This window comes from Podarcis cretensis (assembly GCF_951804945.1).
Source record: "Podarcis cretensis genome assembly, chromosome: 13".
NCBI lineage: Eukaryota > Metazoa > Chordata > Lepidosauria > Squamata > Lacertidae > Podarcis > Podarcis cretensis.
Window position 1 is genome coordinate 18,790,879 of NC_137182.1, and position 25,476 is coordinate 18,816,354.

Here is a 25,476-nt window from a genome sequence, read left to right on the forward strand (position 1 = left end):
AAGGACCTCTTGCAAAGTTGGCAATCTCCGGGGCACCTTCTTCCATGCCGGACTCCCCTTCCTCGACCCTCCCCGTAAGGGCACCCACCACCTGCGTCCATCTGCACACCCAGCGCTTCCAAGATGCCTTTGCCAAACCGGGGGCTGCCCCAGTTCCCGCCCCGGAACCCAGAAAATGCACCGCCGCTCCTAGAGCCTTGCTGGGCGTGCGCGCGCACGCCGGGCCATGCACACCGGCGATGCACAGCCCGTGTACACGCGCAAGGCACCAGCGCCGCCGTCCAGCCTCCGCTTGCAGCCTTTCCACGCGGGGAACCCTCCTATTCCTTCCTGCCACCCCTTGACCCACCCGGGTTTGGGGAAGAGGGCTGCCTGCTGCAGCAGCTCTCTTCGCCCACCACCACCCTACCTCTCCTCTTTCCTCTCCTCCTTCCTTCCTTCCATCTAGCCATCCACCCATCCCTTTCCAGGACGCGCGCCCTCTAGCGCCGCCGCTTCGGCCGGCAGCGCCAGCTCCCGGGCTGCCGGGCGAGGGAGGCGGCGGTCGTGGAGCTCAACAAGGCGCCCGCCCTTCGCGCAGCAAGCAGCGGCTACTCCGCTGCCGCCTCTGTCCTGCAGGTAAGGGAAAGGCGACTCCGGACGGGCGCTGCTGCTGCTGCTGCCGCCGCCGCTACCGCGGAGACAGGGCGCAGGGCCGGGCGATGCGGTCGGGGGTTGGTTGCTTTGCTTTCCCCATCGGAGGAGGAGGTGGTGTTGGGAGAAGAGAATAAGGGGTGCGCTGAGAAGAGGGAGGTTGTATGGTCGAGGGGACCCCCCCCCCGACCCACGGACATCGCTGCAGAGAGGAGGAGGAAAGTGCGGTACAGGTGGGCCGGGTGTAGGGCGAGAGCAGAAAGGGGTGCTCCGTAGGGAGAAAAGAGGGGTGCACTTTGGGGGGCAGCGGGGGGGGGAGCTGTGGAGGCATGCAGGCGGCTGGAACGCGAGAGGGGGTGGGGCCAGGGGGCATTTGATTGAGGGGTGCATCTGGAAAGGCGGGGGGGGGCGGGCTGCAGGCTTGGGGGCGAGGCACAGGTGGGGGTAAGATGAGAAGGGTTAGGGTCTCGGTGGGGAAGCCTAAGAGCTGAGGATGGAAGGAGGGAAGAGAGAAGGGGGCAATGTCTGGGGTGCAGTGGAACAGGGGTGCAAGTGGTTTAGGGCCAGGTTAAAACGCTTTGCTTCTTTTTTTTGCGTGGGGGGGAAGGGAGGAGGGACGTGGATGCGCTGCAGCTGCATGCAGCCAGGCAGCAATGTATGGATACTGGGCCCCTGCTGGTGCTTGGCGGTGGGGGCGGGTGATGGGGGCAGCACCCATCAGGCTTGCACGGGCCTCCCCCGCATGCATGCACACAGACACACACACCCCTGCCTGGCACAGGGTGTAATTAGGAGGCGGTTGGCAGGGCTCGGCACGTCAGGGCACAGACAATGGGCCAGCCTCCCCGGGGCGGCTGTTGTGCCAACACGCTGCTAATGTGATTAGGGGAGCATTTCGGCAGCCAGAGCTGGCCTCCTGTGTATGTGTGCACGCTCGTGTGCCAGGGAGTGTGCAGGGGGGAGGCAGCGTGGGTGCGAGGCAAGGCGAGGCTTGGGTGCGAGGAGGAGAAGGGGTGCGAGGCAGGGAGGAAGGTCAGTGAAGGCCGCGTCCCCTGGAGCAGAAGAGGGCAGTGAGAACAGGCGTGATAGCCAGAGGCGTTCCGTAGAGCTCGAGAACAGAGGGAGCTCACACGCGTGTGCACGCGTGTGCATGTGCCTGCCCAGACGAGGCAGAGGGTGTGATTTGCACAAGGGTACCTGAAGCACTGGTGCCCATGCAGCGTCCTCCCCTCTCCCCCAGCCTTTTGTGTGAAACACGTGTGTCAGCAGCCATCCCGTGACCGGCCGTGTGTAACACCACCAAAGCTCGCACTTGGTTTGTGAACGCACCAAGGGTGCGAGTGCGATAGAGCAGCTGTTTTTCTGTGTGCAATAAATAGGATTCTAGTAACACACTGTGAGTTTGCGCTGCAGCTTCGCAACTCACGTTAGAGATGGGAGATGTTAACGTGTGCGTGCGTGTGTGTCTGTGTAGCTGAATGAGGAAAACGTGCCTGGGAGATTGGGGATACTTTTATTCAAGCCATGAGTAGTTGGGGGTCATCAATCAAAAAATTTCACACTTTACCTGCATGCATTCTGTTGGAAACAGAACATGCATGGACATGCATGTCTGTTTTGCCTTGTGCCTATTGGGCCTAATAGACTCGTGTGCCTATCATGCATGTTACAGGTGTTCATGCAGAGTAAATGCAACTTTCTGTATCAGGCCGCGGAAAACTAGGTCCTGGTAGAAGTTGCTGGACTCCAACTCCCATCATCCCCAGTCTGTGCGGCCAGGGATGATGGGAGTTGTAGTCCACCAACTTCCAGAGGGCCACAGGTTTCCCACCCCGGTCCCGCAGAAAAGCAGTATCCACGTGGGGAATTTGTCATGCATTAAACAAAAATAAATGCATCCACAATATTTGTCTCGTGAACTACAGTATTATGCTATTTGCTTGGTGTGTGTCTTTTGTATGTATATATGCATGTGTGAATAGCATTGTGTGCTAGTTTGAGGAAAGCATGAACTGTTTTCTCTTATGGGGGAGCCTGTGGCCCTCCAGATATTCTCATAGAATTGTAGACTTTGGAGGAACCACGGGGGTCATTTAACTCCCTGCAATGCAGGAATCTTTTGCCCAATGCGGGGCTTGGAACCCGTGAACCTGAGAGTCAGAGTCTCATGATCTACCAACTGAGCTATTGCGGGACTCCTACTCCCATCATCCCTGGCCACTGGCCCTGCTGGCTGGGGACGATGGGAAATGGAGTCCCAACAGAATCACCTGCCTTGCTCCATCTTTGCTTCTTGATTTCAGATGCTTTGCTTTGGACCTGTTAGCCTTCAGGTGTTGCTGAGACTCCCAACTCCCATCAGCCACAAGCAGTACTGCCAATGGTCAGGGATGATGGGATTTGCGGTCTTCTCTACCCTGCTTGTGAATATTAGAGCTCTCACTCACCCCACTAGGCCCCACCCCTGCCTGCTAAAAAATCCTGCCTCCCAGCTCCCCACCCACCATCCCAAAACCTCCTGGAAGAATTTCAGGTGTTCTGATTTGCAACTCCTTTTTTCCCCCTCCTAGGAATTCTGTTCCCATTTTGGAGAAACGCAGCAGTCGTTCCCCACTCTCGCTCACCCATTAATGAAATTAGAAGGAAACCAGTATTAAGAATCAGGAGGGAGGGGATATATGGATCCCCCCCCCCACTCCACCAATAGGCAAATCGAATGGCAATCACTTCCGTCAAGGAGGTTGCGGGAAAAGTTTGCAGGACGGTGTTAGGATTCCTTTTCCTGGCAGCGACAAGGTGTCCTATCGACCCGACACGGCTGTGGATGCAACAGGGGTGGGTCATGTTACCCGGAGATGCAAGCTCTGGGAAAGACAGACTTGGGGAGGGGAGGGACTCATCGCTTTATATATGTGCAGGGTTGGGGCCTACCAGGCGAGAGCGAATGAGGGCAGCTGGACTCCTGGGAGGCCGGATTCCTGGGTTCACTGGACGACGCATGAACAAGCCAGCAGGTGAAAGAAGCCCGTGGTGGTTAGGTCATTTTAGACTCTCCACCACTGTTTCTCCGCTGTTGGAGGGGAAAGTACAGTTGCTCTCAGGTCCTGCTCTGTGAGAGCAGGATGCTCAGTTAGATGTGCCTGATCATAGAATTGTAGAGCTGGAAGGGACCACAAGGGGGCATCTAGTCCAGCCCCCGCCGATGCAGGATCTCGAACCCACGACCTTGAGAGTCTTGTGCTCTTCCTATGCCCCCTTGGTGTTATGAAGATGTGGGTGGCTGTTTAGATAGCGATGTGTATTACTTGTTTTTAAATTGCAATCTCCCCACCTTTTGACTGCAAGGTAAACAGTGCAAATATGAGGAAGGGCTGCATCTCAAAGGTAGATCATCAGCTTTGTGTGCAAAAAGTCTCTGATCCATCCAATCACTGACATCTTTGGGCAGGCCTGGAAGTGACTCCTGCCTGAAATCCTGTGAGCCCCTGATATTACTGAGCTATTGGGACCAGTGGTCTGGGTTCCTATGTGTATGTCTGCACTTATCTTCAAAATATGGTAAGCCAGCATTGCTGCATATGGGGAATGGGGGCCTGCACTTTCTGCTGGGTGGGACCCAGACCTCTGCCCCAGGGTCCTGCCCTGATAGCATTACTTGAGAGGAGGATGAGAGGGGAAAGTCGTGACTCTCGAGTTCACAGGGTATGGTTCTAGGTCTGATTCTGGGTAGGGCTGGGTGATATATCGCCCCAAACTGGTTTGATGTCCGTATCGTGTTATCGGTTTCGTAATTTTTGACCTGGCAATATATCACAAAACATGATGCGTATGCATGTGTGCTATGCAAAAAATCACGATGCGGGGAAAACTGTGAAGCCAGCCAATGTCTCTGCGTAGCTCCATCCTTAATTCAGATATCGTGAAATATTGGTATATTGCGATGTTTAGCTGGTGATATATCACAGTGTTGGAAACCAGATGTTTCCCAGCCATGGCTTTTTTCCAGCTGGACTCAGTTCCGGCACCTCTCAGGTGGGCACTATTGCCATTCGAAGAGAAATGAGCGAGGTGTTCATGGTGAGTTAAAGGTAAAGGGACCCCTGACCATTAGGTCCAGCCGTGACCGACTCTGGGGTTGTGGCACTCATCTCGCTTTATTGGCCGAGGGAGCCGGCGTACAGCTTCCGGGTCATGTGGCTAGCATGACTAAGCCGCTTCTGGCGAACCAGAGCAGCGCACGGAAATGCCATTTACCTTCCCGCCGGAGTGGTACCTATTTATCTACTTGCACTTTGAGGTGCTTTTGAACTGCTAGGTTGGCAGGAGCAGGGACTGAGCAACTGGAGCTCACCCCGTTGCGGGGATTCGAACCGCTGACCTTCTGATCGGCAAGTCCTAGGCTCTGTGGTTTAACCCACAGCGTCACCCGCGTCCCCTTCATGGTGAGTTACGGCACCTCTTTTCCTAGAAAAATAGCACTGCTCCTAGCCATAATGCTAGGCTGTGAAAGCCTGCTTCCCTCCGATTGTTACTGGGACTACAACTCCCATCAGTCCTGACCATTGGCCATGCTGGCTAGGATTGATGAGAGCTGCAGGCCCTGGATTATAACACAAGCAAAGTGGAGCAAAGGGTGTGCAGGAACAGTTTCCACCATCACCCCAAGAAGCCTGGAAGGGGTGTGTTCCAGTGGGGCTTATCCTCATGAATCATAGCAGGTGAGAACTGCTGGATTGGGGAGAGAGGCTAGGCCGGAGTTGCAGGATCTGCGGCCCCAGCCCTCATGACTAGTGGTCAGGGATGATGGGAGTTGTAGTCCACCAGTATATGAAGGACTACAGGCTTCCCTTATCCCTCAGTTAAGCTGAGGTAAACTTGAGGAGCCAGGGCCCAAGGCGTGTTGCTGCCTGAGGCAGAACAGCAAGTGGCAGTCGATCCCCCGCATCCTCCCAGCTGCCAAAAAAAAAAAGAAGTCATGGTGCCCGGCTGGCCAAGTTATTTTGGCACCTGGGGCCGAAAATCTCACAAGCACCTCTATTCCTCCCTGGCAGCAAGAATGATAATAGTTTTAATTAACAGATTACTTGCATGATGCTCAAAACCGGCTGCTTGAAGACATGGCAAATGGTAGGGCCTTCTCTGCGAAGTCGGGAGGAGTCCTATGATTTGGCGGGAGTGAGGGATGGGTTCACGCACCTTCATTTTCTTGCCTCTGCTGGGTGAAAGAAAGCACTACCTCGCACTGCGCCTTGTTAAATGTCTGGAATGCTCTCCCACAAGACGCCATGATGGCTTGAAAAGAGGACTGGGCTATTTGTGGTGGGCAAGGCTGTTTGTGGCTGTTCGTGTTAACTGCTGCTTCCTCCGCTGAGGGAGGCAACATGCCTCTGAATCAGTGTTAGGAACTCAGATATATAAGCTAGGTGCCAAATGGCTCCTTAAACCAGGGTTACAGTCGCCAAAACGGAATATCTAGTTGCCATTTTGACGCCGAATGGCTTGAAAGTCGTATTTTTAAAATACTACTTTTTGGTTCCTGAAATTCATTCTGATTGTGCAGATAAAATATAACCGATAGAATTCCAAAGGATGTGTTACTAGTGTGTGAAAACAGTTAGGATCCCCGGATCCCCCAAATGGTGGAGACATCCTAGGCATCTTCACTTGTCCTTAAGTGGCCAATAAGGTAAAGGTAAAGGGACCCCTGACCATTAGGTCCAGTCGTGGCCGACTCTGGGGTTGCGGCGCTCATCTTGCTTTATTGGCTGAGGGAGCCGGCGTACAGCGTCCGGGTCATGTGGCCAGCATGACTAAGCCGCTTCTGGCGAACCAGAGCAGCGCACGGAAACGCCGTTTACCTTCCCGCCGAAGCGGTACCTATTTATCTACTTGCACTTTGAGGTGCTTTCGAACTGCTAGGTTGGCAGGAGCAGGGACTGAGCAACGGGAGCTCACCCTGTGATGGGGATTTGAACCACGACCTTCTGATCCGCAAGTCCTAGGCCTGTGGTTTAACACACAACGCTACCCGCTAGGTGTAAAATGCGCCTGGCGAATTTCGAACCCTGCCCTGAATTCCAGCTGCTCAAAACCGCAGGAGGGGAGAGCACCATTGCCCTTGGGTCCTGCATGCAGGCTCCCAACAGGCATCTGGTCAGTGTCTGTGAGAAACAGGATGCTGGGCTATGCTGGGCCATTGGTCTGATCCAAAACACCCTTACGTCTTGCCCGCCTGCCTTCCCCTCTTCCCATGTGAGCAGATGGTGGCAGATTACTGCCTGGGTTATGCCGGCTATTGTTCACCTGCCCGGGCCTCATTAGCACTGCTGCCATGTCTCTCTCTCTCTCTCTCTCTCTCTCTCTCTCTCTCTCTCTCTCTCTCTCTCTCCTACCTTGCCAGAGATGCTCTGCTTTTTCTCTGCTCCTCCTCCAGCAGACACAGACACATAGGGGAGCCCTGTCTGGAATTGCAGCAGCCCCAATTAGTCAAGGCCTTTTTGTGTACAACACAACAGTGCCCCACAAGCTCTCTCCACGCAGCCGAAGGAGGGAGCAGCGTGGAGCCGAAGGAAACAGCTTTCATGTTCAGTTGTGTGCGTCGTGTAAACTGCAAGGACTCCTGGACGGGGACGGGGCCTTAAAAAAAAAAAGTGCTGTTTCTGGCACACAGTTGGGGCTGGAGATGTGCTAAATCGCAGCATTAGCCGTGGCTCCTTCCTCCCGTCTCCCCCAACCCTTTCTTGCTGTGCTGTGTTCTCTTTTTTTTAATGTATAGAGCTGCCTTCATGTCGGTTTGGGTTCCCACCCCTGCCTTCCTTCCCGTTCCCTTCCACCCCCAGCCTTGGAGACCCTGTAGAGGAGGAATCTTCTTCCTCTTTCCTATGCACTTCTGCACTAACGTGGGGGCGGTGGCACTAGCACACTGCTCCAAACCACCTTTGTGGAGGTTCCCTCGAAAATCCCCGTTTCTCTTGTTCCTCCTCCTCATCTCCTTCACACACAGCACAGTGACTCATTGCATGCGGGGGTGGGGAGTGGCGAGTGATTGAAGCGGTCTGATGTGGGAGCTGGGGAGCCGAAATCCCCGTGTCTCCCCCTGAGAGCGTGCGCACGGCGCTCGGACACACGCTTTCACGCACGGACACATCTCTCCTGGCTTCCTTCCTTCCTTCCTTCTGCGTGGCATCCAACCGGCGGCCAGCAAGACAGCAAGTGAGCGCCTGCCAAGCCTGCCACAGGTGTGTGTGTGTGTGTGTGTCCTTGCACATTTGCAACATGCCCATGCTGGGTGGGTGTTCGACATTTGCAGGAGGGTTGTGTGACATGCTTTCCTGAGTTTCACCGTATTGGCTCAGCGGGGGGGCGGCGGCGGGCTATTGTGAATTTATCTCGAAAGCAGCAGGCCCTGCGCTAATTGTTGTCACCCTGGTGGAGTTCTGTGTGCCAGTATTGTACGTGGTGAGCACTAAGTGAGGTGGGCGTCAGCGTTCAAAGTGCTTCGAAGCAGGTGCTTTGCCCGTGTGCTTAACGCCAAGGCAGGTTTCAAGGGCTGGGTGTTATCGGTGGAAGTCCCAGTTGGATGCTGGGCAGTGGACCAAGTGGAGTGGAATTAGACTGTTGCTGCATCCTTTTTTTGCCCAGCCAATGAGCATGTGCGTAATGAGCGAGGGATGATGTGCAACAGGTTGGTGGAGGTGTGTCCAGTGCTGGGGACAAACTGTAGAGGATGGCTGTTGCTGCCATGCTCCGCTTATGTGCTTGCAGAGGCATCTGTTGGAAACTGAATGCTTAGCTAGACAGACCTCAGTCTGCTCCAGCTAGCCAGCTTGCAGGTTCTCAGGTGAGGCGTGGGAAATATTTCAGTGACAGGGAGGGTACTGCGACCTGCATGGATGGCTGTGTGCTGCTGGGTCTGCGTGTGGATGCGTGCAATTCAGCGGCGCATGTACATGCAATGACAGGAAGGGTCCCGTGACAAAATGCTGCAATTTGGAGTGCTTCTGTTCAGGATCCCAGGCATGCCGATTTCTCCCAGCTCTGCCCCATTTCCCTTTCTCTCTCTTTCCCACAACCAGGCAGCATTCTGTGCCCACTGAACACGCTCAATACAGTGGTACCTTGGGTTAAGTACTCCAGAGGTCCGTCCTTAACCTGAAACTGTTCTTAACCTGAAGCACCACTTTAGCTAATGGGTCCTCCTGCTGCTGCCGCGCCACTGGAGCACGATTTCTGTTCTCATCCTGAAGCAAAGTTCTTAACCCGAGGTACTATTTCTGGGTTAGTGGAGTCTGTAACCTGAAGCGTATGTAACCCAAGGTACCACTGTATTCATTGGACTTGTTTCTTATATTGACAGTGGGGGCAGAGATCAATTTTAGATGAAGAAGTATGGTGGGACGTTCTTGTGCCTAATCCCAGGTGTATTAAAATCTTGGATTTCTCCATTGCTTTCTATGGGCAGCTTCCACTTCCATCCCTGGAGACGTTTAAAAACAGTTCGCCCGTGCGAACCAGGAAGCTACCTATCCAAGGCAATGAGAGGATTCTCTACACCTTTTTTTATGTCTATGGTTCTTTCTTCCTTCTTGTCCAGCTGCTCCATTCCATCCTCCCTCCTCCTTGATTCCCTTTTCACTTTTCTCTCAGCATTGGGCTGTTTGGGATTCCCCCCACCCAGGTTTGTGTGTGTTCCCTTCTGCAGACACCAGGTGTACCTTGAGCCTGCTGATAGCTCTCTCTTTCTTGTGGGTGGGTGGTGCTGATTGGCTACATTTGTGCAAGCACACGAAGACTCAGAGGCAGAGGGGAGGTTGCATTGACATGCTCCTAATGTGCACTTAGGTTTGTGCAGTGGAGGTGAGTTCTTGTAAAATTCCACATGGAGCACTGCAATGCCTTGGAAGAACACAAGAGCTGGATGAAGCCTTAACCTGCCTGTCTCTGAAATGGGGATATTCCTGATCTTTGTTGGGTGCGAATGAACCAAAGAAATACAAGGACACTCTCTCTCTCTCTCTCACACACACACACACACACACACACACACATGTTTCCTGTTATAGGGCTTTCAAAAGGATGACGATGATAAAAGAAAACGAAAAGAGATCCATATGCCAAAACCTCACAATTAAAAATAGAAAGGATATGGAAATTTGCCAGCACGAATGGCCCTATTGTTCTGTCCGCTCTTGGAGCCGATACTTAAATTGCTTGAAAGAAGTACGTTCCAGAAAGACAAACTGCATTAGTCGGTTGCCTTCCCACCACCCCAAAGAAAGGAACTCGGAAGAGTTGTTCTTTAACATCTTTTAATGTGGCATAAACAGGAGCCTGTTTCATCAGATGCAGAGATGTCATCAGGGCTGAGCAGGAGGACCCCAAACCCAGCAGGGCTGGTGTCAGGGGCTCAGGAGCAGAGGCACAGGGAAGAGAGGAGATGGAGAGCGAAGGGGAAGAATCCGAGGGGAGCGTAGGAGAAGAGGACAGTGGACCGAGGGATTCCATGAGCCTCTCCAGCGAATCGGAAGATTCACAGAAGGGGGCGCCAGTGGCCAGGGGTAGGGGGTTCCCAAGGGGAACGCCCCAGGAGCAAGGGGGCAGCAGGGACTCCCAGAGCAGTAGTTGGAAATCAGGACCAGCTTCCCCACCAGAGCAGAGTGGGGGGGAAGAGTCCCAAGGATTGGGGCCAGTGCATTCCCCACCAGGGAGAGAAGATGAGGCAGGGCTGACCACGCCTCCATCAGAAAGTCGGACAACGGAGGGGAGGTCAGATCCGGCCAGTATCCCAGAAGAGGGAAGCAGTGACCGAAGTAGTGTAACGGTTAGGAGAAAGGTCACTGGGTTGGCGCGAGAGGCAAGTTCAAATGTACAGGAGCGCGGGACAGCAGAGAATGAGGATTGGGAACCGGGTCCTAAAGCCCGCAGGAGGCAGGGGGAGGAGCTAAGCGACTCAGCGTCGGAAGAGTCCAGAAAGGGCAATGCCCCAGCGGGCAGGAGGACCCAGAAGAGGAGAGAGCAGCGGAAAAGGTGGAGCAGGGCTAGGATCTTAAACTGGTGTCAGAGGGGAGGAGACTCAGACGGGACTTCGCCGATCTAGGGTTTAAGATGTAGGGCTGCGCGCTGCGGCTTTGAAATGGAAATTGAACTTCAATAAAGACTTTTGTACATTACGACAGCCTAGCGTTGGTCCTCTGTGAGCTGGGACCTAGAGGCAGCTCTGACAGCTGGGTTGCTACATTTTAAAGTGAGTGAACTAATACGTGAAAAGAGGCCCGCCCTTGCCTAGAGGCCATTAAGCCACGAGTCTAAAATTACTTAAGTGCACCATCTGGTCTGATGCTGCATGTTTACGAAAGTTCGTGCCATAGTATGACTGAAATCCTGTACCTAGGAGTAGTGGATGGGGGAAGAAATTCTGTTCCGTTTGCTCTTGAAGGCAAATCGGTCAGATGTGCACTTTGAAAAACTGTATGAGGACCGTAACAACGACCTTCCGAATTTTGTGATGCAGTTGTTTGATCAAACTGTGCTTACAAAGTTGCGTATATAAGGGGGTGGGGAAAGTGTGCGTTAAAATGAATATGGTCCCAAAAACAACATACCAAAAAGCATTGCATTATGAGAAACTGCTTACAAGAATGAGTACATTGCTCAAAACTGCATACAAAGATGTGTTTATTGGGAGAAATTTGCAAAAGTGCTGATGAATTTTCTTGAAATTGCAATTTCAAGAACTGAATTTAAGGTTGGGAAAATGAGAAACCGGGGGGACTGAAATTGGCAGATCCTGGGAGCAGGTCACGTTGAGTACAGTAGGACTTACTTCTGAGTAAACATATGTAGGACTGTGCTATTAAATGTGTGAGCCTTAAGGTGCCTCATGACTCTTGAAAGTTAGGAGGCATTCCTATTTATCTTCCTGCGGAAACGTGAAACAAACAAGCATCAGACATATTGCCTTACTAGGAAGTTTCCTGAAGGCTTGGAATGCCCAGACACAAACAGAGGTGAAAAAAATCAATGTCCCTTTCAGATATTTTATCTCTGACATGCTTGATCCATATCTGGCTTATGCTGAGAAAAGATGATGATGATCACAATTCTCATCACAGGCTAAAACTGGCCATAAACAGTGGCACAGTGAAGACTGCAAAAGGCTGAGGTGTGCTAACTTAAGCAAATACAGTGGTACCTCGGGTTAAGAACTTAATTCGTTCTGGAGGTTTGTTCCTAACCTGAAACTGTTCTTAAACTGAGGTACCACTTTAGCTAATGGGGCCTCCCACTGCCACCGCACAATTTCTGTTCTCATCCTGAAGCAAAGTTCTTAACCCGAGGTACTATTTCTGGGTTAGTGGAGTTTGTAACCTGAAGCGTCTGTAACATGAAGCGCCTGTAACCTGAGATACCACTGTATGTGTAATGCAACTGGCCAACCTGCAGAGGGTTCCAGGCTATTCCAAGAACTAGAGTGGCCGTGTACCCTATTTCACAGAGACAGTCCTCTGTTTGAAGGAGTCCTCTCCAGTCCAGATTCTGGCTAAAGACCAAAAACCATAAGAAGGGAGCCACAGAGGTCATGAAACTGCCCCCTGGCAGTTAGTGCGCCCTCGACCACTCACTGAACAGGACCGCAGATCACAATCCTCCCCGCGACATTGAGATATATAATTCTATTTTAATTGACGAATGGGGAACCTGTAGCATTTCTAGTAAACGCACCTCACTAGGGACAGTCCCTCCAAGTGTCTCTATTTTCCAGGGACAGTCCTGGATTTGCAGAAGCTGTCCCGGTTTCTGATTTGATCCCGGAATGTCCCGGTTTCCCTTAGGACGTCCCTCTTTTCCTTGGAGAAATGTTGGAGGAGGATATCTCTATTTTCATCAGGGAAATGTTTGAGGGTATGTAGGATAGGGTGGGGTATCTCACAATCACGGAGCCACCAATGAAAGACTCTGTCGAGGGCCAATGTCAGCTGGGCAGCCAACCAAGCCGGGTGATGGGTTCAGTGCCCCATTGGTCTGACATTGCAGGGCTGTTCCTCCATCCTTATGAGCTTCTAAAATCCTCCAGGCCTCCTAAGTGGGGCCACAGTTCTTTACAGTGGTACCTCGGGTTAAGTACTTAATTCGTTCCAGAGGTCTGTTCTTAACCTGAAACTGTTCTTAACCTGAAGCACCACTTTAGCTAATGGGGCCTCCCGCTGCTGCTGCACTGCCACCACACGATTTCTGTTCTCATCCTCAAGCAAAGTTCTTAACCCGAGGTACTATTTCTGGGTTAGCGGAGTCTGTAACCTGAAGCGTATGTAACCTGAAGCGTCTGTAACCCGAGGTACCACTGTACCATGATTCATTTTTAGAAGCCATAGTCTGCCATGAAGGAATGCACTACCCTGTTTTGTATCCTACTCAGAGCCAACCTTCGGTTCCCGGTACACCTTGCAGTTTAAAAGAATAAAATGTTATAATAAAAATTCATTAATCCGAAATGCAAAAAAACCAAACAAACCACAACTCCCTGGCAGCATCAATTTAATTAAATCAGATTGGACAATAAAGCAACACTTAAAACCAGTGCTTTTTTCTGGGGGGGACGCATACCCCTAAATATTTTGTGTATCTATGTTTGGCCTCATTGAGGGGAAGTATTTCAATATGAGTAGGAAAATGAGAGAACCCTATAACATTTTTTTTTAAAAGAAAGAAAGCGCTGCTTAAAACTAGCTGTATAACACACTGGAATGTCTGGATGATATTATTATTATTATTATTATTATTATTATTATTATTGAAAAGCTCTAAGAGCAGGGGCCAGGCAGGCTTCTTCGAAGTGATCACTCCAAAAGTGAAGTGCCATGACTTAGAGAAACCTCCTTGTGGTCATCAGCCACCTAACTACAGATAGTGACATAGAATTGTAGAATTGGAAAGGTACACAAGGGTCATCTAGTCCAAACCCCTGCAATGCAGGCGTCTTTCACCCAACGTGGGGCTCAAACCCACAACCCTGGGATTAAGAATCTCTTGCCCTACCGACTGAGCTATCCAGCAGGTGATTGTAAGGTTTGGTACAGACTCAGATAGTGTGGTTAGAATATGGTTCTAAAGAGGTCCCGGGCCATTCGTTATGCATTCCCTGCCACTGCTTTTTCACTATATTTTTCATTTATATTTTTAATTCTATTTGAGGAGTCTGTATTTGAGCACCCTTGCCACTAAATTCTCCTCCTTTTTTGACTGCTCATTGCCTTTTTAAAAATTAAGCACATCACAAAAATTAAATAGTGTATACGGCTCACCGGCGGCAGGGGGTGGGGCACTGTTCACCCGCAATCCTCCCAGTTTGTAAAATCGCTTTCTCTCAGAATTCGGCCATCTTTTCCAAGCCAGCCCATGTTGAAGTTTTGTTATTTGTTACATTTTTATCCCGGCCCTTCCCCTGAAAACCTTGGGGTGGAGTATGTAATTCTCTTTCCCCCACTTTCCCTCCATTTTTATCCTCGCAACAGCCCTGTGACGTAGATGAGGCTGAGAGCCGAGGTAATTCAGTAAGTGTTGTGGCTGAGTAGGGACCGGAACTCAGTCCCCGCCCCCCAATGTAAGTCTGACCATTGCACCATACTGCCCTTCTGTGGACATCTGCCGTGACTTGTAGGGCCCGGCTCCTGAGAAAGGGAACACGGGTTCATAGGTAAGATGAGTGCTGGAACTTCCCTTTTCGCAAAATTAAGCATTTCTGCTCCCACAAGCATGTCAGAATTAATTAGCTCCTTTTAAGCAGCTTTGCGTCAGAGACATGGCGGCACCAGTGCGCTTTTGGTGTTCTCCCAGGTTGTGTGACATATTCGGGGCAAAACAGCGTGGCTGTGCTTGGAGAAAAGGAAGCTGGCTTCTACTGAATCAGACTCTTTGACCATCAAGCCTAATATTGTCAGCTCTGGCAGGCAGCCGTTCTCCCAGCTCTCTAGCAGATAGGGGGTTTTCCCCGCTTACCTGCTGCCAGATCTTTTAAACTGGCGATGCCAGGGACTTAAACCTTTGCGCGTGCAGATAAGGTGCTCTGCTATCGTTCCCCAAGGAGTCCTTTCATCACTCGGGAGAACGGCGGGCATTTGATTTGCTAAACGGAGGCATGAGCGCGTGGGCCAGCTTCTCAAAGAAAAACGTGCTTGAGCAAATATGTGCGCGGACCCCGGAGCCACGCACACGGGCACGGATTGTGCCGCATCTGGGCTGGCGCTGCAGAGAGCTGGGTGCTTTGCGTATGTTTTCCACATGCTCCCTCTGCCCTGCCTTCATCCCCAAGCGGACTGGCAGAAGGCTCGGGCTGGCTGCGGCCTTGTTTGCAAAGGTTTCCCTAACGTGATGTGGCAGGGACCATCTGGGCGCCTGGCATTGATGGGGTCTTCCTGCTAACACTTTGACCCGCAGCGCCAGGGGAGAGGATTTTCTGGAGTGGGTCACCGTCCCAGCCCTTGAACTGTGGCTGCCTACACAATGTGTGCTTTGCTTTTACTCCTCAGAGAACCACAGTCCCTGGGATTTATTTTTTTTTGGGGGGGGGGAGTGGTGTGTGTTAAATGTAGACTACGTAAGCAGCCTCTGCCAGCCGGTCCAATGGTGTGAACACCTTCTCGGGCCTGTCCTTACTCCCTGTCATGGACTGGCTGGATGCAGAGGGGTGGGGGCAGGAGTCAGTTGGGGAACCCCCCAAGGGAACCCCCAGGGGAAGAAGGCTCAGAGCCAAGAGATTGGTGGTAGGACGACAATGAGTGGTCAGAGGGAGAAGAGGGAGGAGACTGGGAGCAGGAGCAGTGTTCAAAATTAGCCAGGCGCGTTTTGCGACTGGCATGGGTCCAATTGCGACACGTGGAGGTCTCTGGGAGTCAGGTTGGTGACTATGGAAAGCCTCTGCTTAGAAGAGGATTTGAAATATTTTCCTTGAAGCCTGAGTTGTGTTTTACAGTGGTACCTTGGTTCTCGAACTTAATCCGTTCTGGGAGTCCGTTCGACTCCCGAAATGGTTCGAAAACCAAGGCACAGCTACAGGAGCTTCTTGCACTCAATCAGAAGCCATGTCAGATGTCCGGCTTCCAAAAAAACGTTCGCAGACCAGAACACTCACTTCTGGGTTTGCAGTGTACGGGAGCCGATTTGTTCGGCAGCCAAGCCGTTCGGGAACCAAGGTACCACTGTATTCTGGATTGTTTTATTTGATGTTTTAATGTGTTGTAAATCGCTTTCAGATTTGTTCTTTAATATATACATATAGAGAGAGAGAGAGAGAGAAATGAAATAAAGAATAAGAATAAGAGGTTTCATTGCAAAAACAAAAAAATGTGGCACCTAGAGGTTCCGTTGTGGCGACCATAACCTATATACCTGAATTTCTAACACTGAGGAGGTGTCAGAAGCTGAAGAGGTAACAGGGTTTAGTGAGCAGGAAGAAGCTGTGTCAGAGAGCAGTCCAGAACCAGAGGCAGAAGCAGAGGCTGGAGAGGAGTCAAGAGGCAGAGTGGAGGCAGGTTGCTGAAGAGGTTAGGGGTCTCCTCCTCCTGTGGCACTCAGCTCCCTGCTCCCCAGTCTCCAAGAACCCAAAGAGGAAGAGGGCGGAGCAAAGAGAGACAAGATGAAGGAGCCTCAGGTTGCTTGGAGAGAAGGAGACTTGGGCAACTGTGGGAAGGCAGTCCTCACAACTGCCACATTGGGTCAAGATCTACTCACTCGGCCTGTGCTGCTTTTGGTTTCTTTGAATAAAGAGTTAACTTCGCCAACACCTTGTTCATTACTGCTGACCTTACACCGACACCCGCCCTGACACTCACTTCCACATGGCGAAGGGAAAGGTTTAGGGTGTCTCCTAAGTGAGGGGGCCTGTGAAGAACCCAACATTTGGGGGCAGTTCGCTTTGGAGAGATTTGGGCGCACGGATGTGCTTTCACACCAGAGGCCTTTGGGATCTGTTCTTCCCCATCTCCTCCTCCCCGTAGCTGAGTGATTCCTTCTGGAGCTGATAAATGAAGGCTCGGGTGGCAAAGCAGGGTGTTGCAGGGTGGCAGGAAGAACTGAGGAAAACTGGGAGGGCGGAGATGGTGAAGATGTGTGGCAATTAGCCGTTCGACCGGGGAAGGTGCGAAAGGTGCATGTGTAGCAGCAGAAATCCTGTAGATAAGGCTGGGAGGCTAGACAGGAAGATATTATCAACAACAATAATAATTAGATTAGCTTTGGCCCAGAGGAAGCTACTTAGCTGGGCAGGAGAGCAAGAAATAAATCGAGGGAGGCAGGAAGGGGCATGGGGGGAGACCCCAGGTCTGTCTGATAAGGATGCCAAAAATAATTATTAATGATTTGTGACGATCCTGGAAAAACCGAGAGGACAGGGGGTGAGATAATGAAATGGCTGAAACCTGCTAATAATTTGGGGTCTGCCGAGGGCAAGGCTGTTGCCAGACATGTGCCTTTCTTTCTCCCCTCAGCCCCCGCCACCCGGTCGAAACGCTGTCATGTTTACCTGCCTTTTTGAAAAGAAATGTTTATAAATGGTGGCAGCAGTATGGAAAGAAGAACCGGCTGTTTTGGGGGTGGAGAGGAGCTGCCAAAGATGGGGTTGCACGGGGGGGTGATTTTGGTCCGGGTGTGTGGGCGAGGCAGGCTGAGGGCCGAGGATGAGAGGTGAGTGAGAAAGATTGAGATCACAGCTGTAAAGACTGGGGAGGGGGGGCAAGGGGGGATATGCTGTACTATCATCACCCAGCCCTTGGTACTTGTTATTCTGGGCAGGAGCGGACGCTGGCGACTCCAGCAGAGATGCAGAGGAAGAAGCTGCAGCGGTATTGGCGGGGTGGGGGAAGGCTGAGGACCTGGATATCATATCCCCACCCTCATGACTCACTATTCTCCGGGAGAAAAGGACTCTCCCATGGTTAGCCCTCTATAGAAAAGTCCTTTATAGAAAAGGGACAAAGGTGGAGAATGAGAAAAATTGCTTTGTGTTCTCTCTCTCTCTCTTGCACACAAAAACCATTGTGCTTTCCAACCTTCCAGTCTCTAATTAGGCCACACACAAACACACACTGTTCCTCAGTCTGCAAAGGCAGGGAATTCTGTGATGGAATTTATATTTGGGGGAGACCCCCCCCCACATTTTTACTCAAGAGCGCAGTGGCACAGATTATCAGCAGGTGCCTAATATACCCCATTCCTCGCACCTGTAGGGCGTCTCGGATTCCCTCGCCTGAATACGCTACATCACACCCAGGGGTGTTGATAGCGGGTGGCCTAGGGGAGAGCCAACCTCTTGTGTGTGTGTGTGTGTTTAGCCCCATCTCTCTCTTCCCCATCCCCAATATTTATTTATTTATTTATTTATTTATTTATTTATTTTTGTGCTTTGTTTACGGGCCGGCCCAGCACACTGCAAAGTGCCCTGCCGCTCAGGGTTCCAGGCTACCCACCATCTTCATTGACTTTTTGGCCGTGGCTCCGATTATGTTGATCTGTGGTTGCTGGGCATCCCGTGTGGATGGTATTGACGGGCGACAGGTGACTTGCAAGCACTGGAAGATGCGGGTGGCACTGTGGTCTAAACCACTGAGCCTCTTGGGCTTGCCGATCAGAAGGTCAGTGGTTCAAATCCCCGTGACTGGGTGAGCTTCCACTGCTCTGTCCCAGCTCCTGCCAACCTAGCAGTTCGAAAGCATGCAAGTGCTAGTAGATAAATAGGTATCGCTGTGGTGGGAAGGTAAACGGCGTTTCCTTGCACTCTGGTTTCCGTCACGGTGTTCCGTTGCGCTAGAAGCGGTTTAGTTATGCTGGCCACATGAGCCGGAAAGCTGTCTGTGGTCAAACGCCAGCTCCCTTGGCCTGAAAGCAAGGTGAGCACCGCAACCCCATAGTTGCCTTTGACTGGACTTAACCGTCCAGGAGTCCTTTACCTTTTCTTTTACCTGCAAGCGCTGGACAGGGTGGAAAGGGGAAATGGGTGCCTGTGAGTAGGTGCGGGAGAGAAGTTGCATTAGAGGTTCGATGAGACTTCAAAGTTTTAATTCTAATATGTACGTAAGCAGCAGCTCTTACCAATAGATCGCAGGTGGGGCAGAGGTCCCACTTAACGTATAGTGAGCCCAGAAAATGCTGCCGGCACTCAATAATGTAATACAGGCTTCCCCAACCTGCGACCCTCCAGATATTTTGGCCTACAACTCCCATAATCCCTAGCTAACAGGACCAGTGGTCAGGGATGATGGGAACTGTAGTCCAAAACATCTGGAGGGCCGAAGGTTGGGGATGCCTGATGTAATAGAGTAATCTTTGACAGTGAGAACCTAAGTTGTCTTCCCCCTCCCTCGGAAACTCTGCACCTGTATAAATGGATGGATTGTATCCAACCAAGTCCTACTCACAGTAAACCTGTGTGGAACCCAAAAGAATCCAAGTCAGCAGCTTCCATTAATTTCAGTGGGCCTGCTCTGAGCTTGACTGACGTTGGTTACAGCCCTATAGCTGCCCACTCACCTTTAAAGAACATTCAATGCCCATTCTCTACCCTCGAAGAATTATGGGCACTGTCATCTGTTGAGAGTTGCTGCGAATTGTGACTCCATGAGGGGCAAACTACAATGCCCAGAATTCTTTGAGGAACATAATGGGCTTTGAATGCATCTTACAGTGTGTATACAGCCTATATCTTGGAAACGGGCCCCAAGTCTTGTGTGTACTTAGCCCTGATCACACTCTTGGCTTAGAGAATCTGGGCATTAATGCCTTTCAGTGACTGCCACCTCTTAATTCTTCTAAAATGTCGCCGGTGTTTTTTTAGGCCCGTGAATCTGCTCCAGTTTTTGAGCGAGAGCTGTAGGTCCCTCCCCCTCTGATCGTTTCCTTTCTCCATCCCACAAATGAGACCCGTAACACACAAACATGCTGCCTCCTCGAGAGACAGAAAGGGAGGAAATGTGTGCGCACTTCGCTTTTCCAAGGGATCTGGGTAAAAGGTGGATGGTAGAACCATATATTTGTAGAGTTGGAGGGGGCCACGAGGGTCAGGAATCTTTCACCCAGTGGGGGGCTCGAACCCACAACCCCTGGATCAATAGTCTTGTGCTGTACTGGCTGAGGTATATCGATGCGAGCCTCAAAAAGCACATCTAGCTGAAAGAGGAAGTGGGAAAGAATGGCACTCCTCCAACTTCCTCCTTCTGCTTGATGAAGAAAAAGGTAAGCACCTTCCTTATCTGATTGCCAGGGGGACAGTGAAGGGCGTGGTGGGGCCTCAGAGGCTTTGTGGGCACCAGGAGGGCACCATTGTGCCCATGGGCACCACACAAACAGTGTTTCTTTTGTGAGAATCCTGGCATAACCAATTCCCAGCACTAGAATTTGGATTTCTCTTACTCTGCGACTGCCCAATCCCACCAGACAGCTCTCAAGAAACCCGGGTGTCCTGGCTTCCACTATTCTTCTTTTCAGCCTGTTGGAAGAAGATGATGTGCCAGCTCCAGCAGAGGAAGAAACTTAAACACGATGCAGAGTTTTATAACATAGACCAGAGGCAATTGTACTTCATCCAGCAGAGCTTTACTGAAGGCAAATGAGCATAATGGTCACGGATCCAACACATTCAGGATTGGCACAGTCCGTGAAAAATCCAGTTGCAGCACTTACAATGAAACTTGCAATACTTATAATAAGACTAAACCTTAGCACTATAGCATACAGAACACCAGACAAGAACAAAGAGGCAGAAAAGAGAAAATAAGTGAAACTCGGGCTCCTTCTGGCCTCCCTATTAGTCAGCATGACCTTGGCAGAAAGATAACAGAACGAGTTTAAACCAGCTGTACTCAGCTTCCCAGAAGGAAATAACCCAAACAACAAAAACCTTCCTGCTTCTTTCACATACAAACTTCTTGAACCTTCTTGTATTAAGTAGAACAGGAAAGATCTCCACACATCAGATCAATACTTTCTGTACTAAGAAATGCAAACTGACAGAAGAAGCTGTCTTTGGGCTTACAAAAATGATGTTGGCGTGGTGGGGGCACTAGAGATCCATGTGCTCTGTTCCATCTGATGTGGCTGGGGGTGGCCATGGGAAGAATGGGAGCAACAGGAAGAGGGAATGAGCCCACCCCAAATAACTAGCCTTTGTCTCCATTCAGGTACCTACGGAACTAAAGAGGGTGGCAACTGCAGCGGTGCAATTTCGCTAAGGACTTAAGACAACAGCCCCCTCCCGCCATGAAGAAGCCCCCCAAGGACAGCTGGGGATTGGGCACTCCACCCAGGCATAGCAAAGCCATCCAGGACTACTGACCCTCTTTGCCTCTGCAGATTGTTCCCTCGTGCATCCAGCAGAGGGCGCAAACCCTCCCACCCTGCCGCTTCCCCACTTGGCGACCCATGGACCCAGCAGCTCGCCGGATGGCAGATTGGGTGCCCTGCTTCCGGCTTGCAGCTGCTTCCACGCGGACTCGGATCCCCAGGGACTTGGTATTGGCGTCTTGCTGGCATTGACCTGGACCAGTTGGCATCCTGGATCCGGCAACACGGAAGCAACCTGACAGCCATCCCCTGAACCAGTTTGCTGACCAGGTGAGAGCGCAGAGCGCCAACGTTCATTTTCCCAAAGGGCGGTTCCTGCCTCCCATCTCCTTACTTCCCTGTTTCCCCCTGTGTTGAATGTTTGATTGTAAGTTCCATGGTGGGTAGGGACCTGCCAGTCATCTTGCGCTCTGCAAAGCAAAGAAAAAAAATGTGCATAGACACCAACTGCACTTATGGGACCAGAAGTACTGAAACAACTGTTTTTAATCCTTAAAATTAGATCCAGTGGTGATCTAACCTTGAGGGAAAGCCCGTAGGCCTATATCTGTAGGGAAATGTTCCACTGTCTTTCCTCAATGTGATGTCCATCAGCTCCACACACGGTCCTGGGATGTGGGGCAGCCATTGGCTTTTCTCCTCCAGGGCCAATCTCCCCATCTTTCTTTCTTTCTTTCTTTCTTTCTTTCTTTCTTTCTTTCTTTCTTTCTTTCTTTCTTTCTTTCTTTCGCGATCACTCGTAGCTGAGTAAGATTGTCTTCCATAAAGACGGTTTTAACAGTGAGTCCGTAAGTGGCTGTGGAGGCCAATTCTGGATCCACACGTCCTTCCACAGTGGGGACATTGGTTTCCAGGCAGGAGTTGATCACGGTGTGGATTTGCCAAGTGTGCCTTCCTCCTAGCACGTTTCTCCCTTGTGTCCTGAGTTCGATACCTGAACCACAAAACAGCAGCAGCTGGGGAACAGGAAGTGATGTTTAGCGAATCCTTTGCTTCTCTCCTTCTTTATACATTTATTTATCTAGTTTTTTAAATTAAAGTTTTGCAATCACATATCCAACATACATCATAAAAGCAAGATTCCAAATAATCGTCCCTCCTCCCTTTTGTGGGTCCTGTTTTTAGTCATTTCCTCCTGCATCTTTTATAATAATCCAAATCTTTTACATCTCCATTATATCCAAAATCCACCATTAAACTCCTTTGCTTCCTTAGCAACTGGCCATGTCCCTTTTGGAAGGGCCTAACATGCTCTCCATTTTATATGCCTTGTTGACTGTGTTTCACCTCAGTGCCCCATCTGGCTGAGGAGAGCCCTTCAAGTCGAACTTACCTATAGGAAATGCCTCCCCAAAACGTCTAGCGAGCGCAGGTTTGCCAAGGCTGCCTGGGAGGGACTGAGATCTAAAAACTGATTCTGCTTTGCAAATGTGGCCCCCATGCAGACATGTTAACATTACAAGAGAATCGAGCTCATTTCCCTGGTTAAGGTCCAGTTTGGCTCCTGGTTTCCCTTCTGCAATTCTCTGAAATGGGGAATCCCAAGCTTGGATTGGTCAGGAAACCAGAAGCCCTTCCTGTAAATGCCTATTACCCTGAAAAAAAGGTCATGTTGCTTCTCCTGCTGTCTGCCCTTGTCTGCCTGCCTTTCTATTTTCTGCCTGAAATAAACAGAACACAGGCTGACTGCATTTGACGCTTCTGTCGGGTTACTGGAGGAGAAGCCTTTCAATCTAGACTGCTCCACATTCCCTTCACCATATACAATGTACATCCCAACTCAAAAGGAAAATGGGGTGTTTGCAGGAAGGGATGAGGTTCATATGCTGCAAATCTAATTGCCCCCCCAATAGTTTTCCTGAGGGGACGTCACATAGAAAATCCATTTACAGCCCACCCTTTCCTCCGGGGAACTCAAAGGTGGCACACGTGCTTCTCCCATTTTATCCTCGCAACAACCTTGTGAGGTAGGCCAGGATGAGAAAGAATGACTCATAGTTGCTTGCCCAAGGTCAGCCAGTTAGCATGGCTGAGACCCCACTGAGCTGCTTGGACCTGGGTCTGCCCAGATATATTTTGGCTTAATTTCATGGAGGGAAAACAGAAGGGTTAAATGCGTAGCAGAAACAAAAGAGCAAGAATGAGATGGCGGAGAAAAAGGAGGTTCACACCCCACTTCTGTGCAGCCCTCCACAAATTATCCCCATGGCCTTTGGCAGAAAGAAATAACAACAACAACAACAGTTTTATTATTTATGCCTCACCCATCTCACTGGGTTGCCCCAGCCACTCTGGGCAGCTTCCAGCATATACAAAAACATGATAAAACATTAAAAACTTCCCTATACAGGGAAACTGCCCTGTCACTGCTCTAACCTTTATACGGTACTGCTTTTCTGGGTAAAGTAAGTTGGCATGCCAAGTAGGCCAAGTAGGCCTGTAGAAGTTTTTTTAGGTGGGGAGGACCAAAGCTGGTCTCCCCACAAGGTAACTCTAAACAGAGGCCCAGGACGGCTTATTCTAAGGCAGGCTTCCTCAACCTCAGCCCTCCAGATGTTTTGAGACCACAATTCCCATCATCCCTGACCACTGGTTCTACTAGCTAGGGATCATGGGAGTTGTAGGCCAAAAATATCTGGAGGGCCGAGGCTGAGGAAGCCTGTTCTAAGGGGTGACGGTTTTGTCACATCAATGGATGAGGCTTCCCTTTTCTGCTAGGGAAGTGAAGTTGAGGGCATGCTGAAGGTGAATGTGGAAGAGGGCAGAACCCCAATGGAACAGATGCAGCCGTTTCCAGCGGCAGCCCAGTTGCCCCCAAATAATGAGCAGACATAGGACGCATTTCTAGGAACACAGGGAGCTGGCCTTATTCCAGGCCAGACTTGTGATGTCCACTCTGACTGGCAGCCACTGTCCAGGGCCTCAAGCAGAGAATCTTTTCCCCCTACCTGCATACCTAGAATAGCATCATAGAATCATAGAATCATAGTTGGAAGAGACCACAAGGGCCATCGAGTCCAACCCCCTGCCAAGCAGGAAACACCATCAGAGCACTCCTGACATATGGTTGTCAAGCCTCTGCTTAAAGACCTCCAAAGTAGGAGACTCCACCACACTCCTTGGCAGCAAATTCCACTGTCGAACAGCTCTTACTTGTTTACCAGGGGATGGTGGGGAATGAACCCAGGACCTTATAGGCAGTAGCCTCTTGTGAACCCACTTCCGTGAGCATTGGGAATCAGTGTCGCGCTGAAAAGAAGCCACATTGAACTTCGGTTCTGAGGTAACCGTGGCCCCAAAGACTTGCATGACCTTGGTTGTCCCCCTCCCTCCTTAAATATATGTTGAAAAATATTTTTTCTGTCCTGTCTTCAGGCATCATGTCGGGAGATTATGATGAAGACAGACACCGCAGGGCAATGGAGCTTCTTCATGTGCTGTGTTCCAACACATGCGCTGCCCAGGAACGTGAGAAGTGTCAGGAACTGACAGGCCATGTGGGTCCCATCAACTCAGGTGAGGAGCCTAGAGGTAGGGGAGGATATGACCCATATCTAGGGGAAGGATCTCAACAGGAGGAAGAATCGTGGCCTAGGCACAGCCGTGAGTCCATGGAGGTGAGGCGGAAGGCACAGGGACTGTTAGGGTAATATCAGGTTCTCAATGGTTGACGCTGGCGCTCAGGCAAATGGCGTGTCAGGTGGTCCGTGTTTACCAACCAAATGTGAAGATGCAGTCTTGACAGGATCTGTGGGATCCTGGCAATTGTATTTTAAAACAATCAAGTTTCCAGTCCTCACTGCTTTTGCTGTAGCAAAAAAAAAAACCCGTGGGTGGTGGGGTGGGGACAAATGCTTTGAATTGAGAGGTGTAAACATGTCAGCTCTTGCTGCAAAAAACGCAAATTACCTCCAATTTTATTTTTAAAAATAAAATAAAATTCAGGAAGTTTTTTGTTTAAACTTTCGTTGCTGGGGTATTTATTAGGGCACGGGTTGTGCTGGTTGTCTCTTGCAAGAGTGGGATTTAACGGGAGGCAGTCTTGGCATATTTTAGCAATGGAGAAATCTGGAAGGCTGGATATACAAGAGATACCTTTTGTTCAGGGTGCCAGCCAGTGAGCCATATCTGTTTTCCAGGGGACTCCATTCCATTGTCTTCCATCCGTTTTCTTCCCTCAGCAGATGGCCCTGCGGCCATCGAGCATGCTCAGTCCTCAGTAGATTGTTTCGGGTCTCTCCCCCATTACCCTAATTTATTACTATCATTATTTCTATTTCCACAGCTTGAGGGGTGGGTTTCCCCGTAGCCCAATGATACCTCCCTCTTGTGCTTAGATTCATAGAATTGTACCATCTGGTCCAAACCCCTGGAATATTCAGTTGTCCCATACGGGGATTGAACCTGCAACTTTAGTATTATCCCCACAACGCTCTAGCCAACTGAGCTGCCTAAGACTCTACCCTTGGCAAAGTGAGTTTCCTAATTTATTATGTACGATTTATTCCATTCATA

General features: G+C 50.6%; 1 protein-coding gene across 3 annotated transcripts in view; it reads left to right on the forward strand.

The window, feature by feature from the left end:
* Positions 1 to 247: 247 nt before the first annotated feature.
* Positions 248 to 25,476, forward strand: part of SYT3 (synaptotagmin 3) — a 56,823-nt gene continuing 31,594 nt past the window's right edge. The window contains exons 1-3 of one of the 3 annotated variants that reach the window (XM_079949694.1): positions 248 to 618; positions 20,799 to 21,231; positions 24,337 to 24,477. In XM_079949694.1, coding sequence (XP_079805820.1) covers positions 24,342 to 24,477 — 136 coding nt within the window. In that variant the 5' untranslated portion in view covers positions 248 to 618; positions 20,799 to 21,231; positions 24,337 to 24,341. Of the gene's footprint in view, positions 619 to 7,674; positions 7,872 to 19,738; positions 19,855 to 20,798; positions 21,232 to 24,336; positions 24,478 to 25,476 lie in introns of those variants that run through there. The other 2 variants (XM_079949696.1, XM_079949695.1) reach the window with 2 other exon arrangements.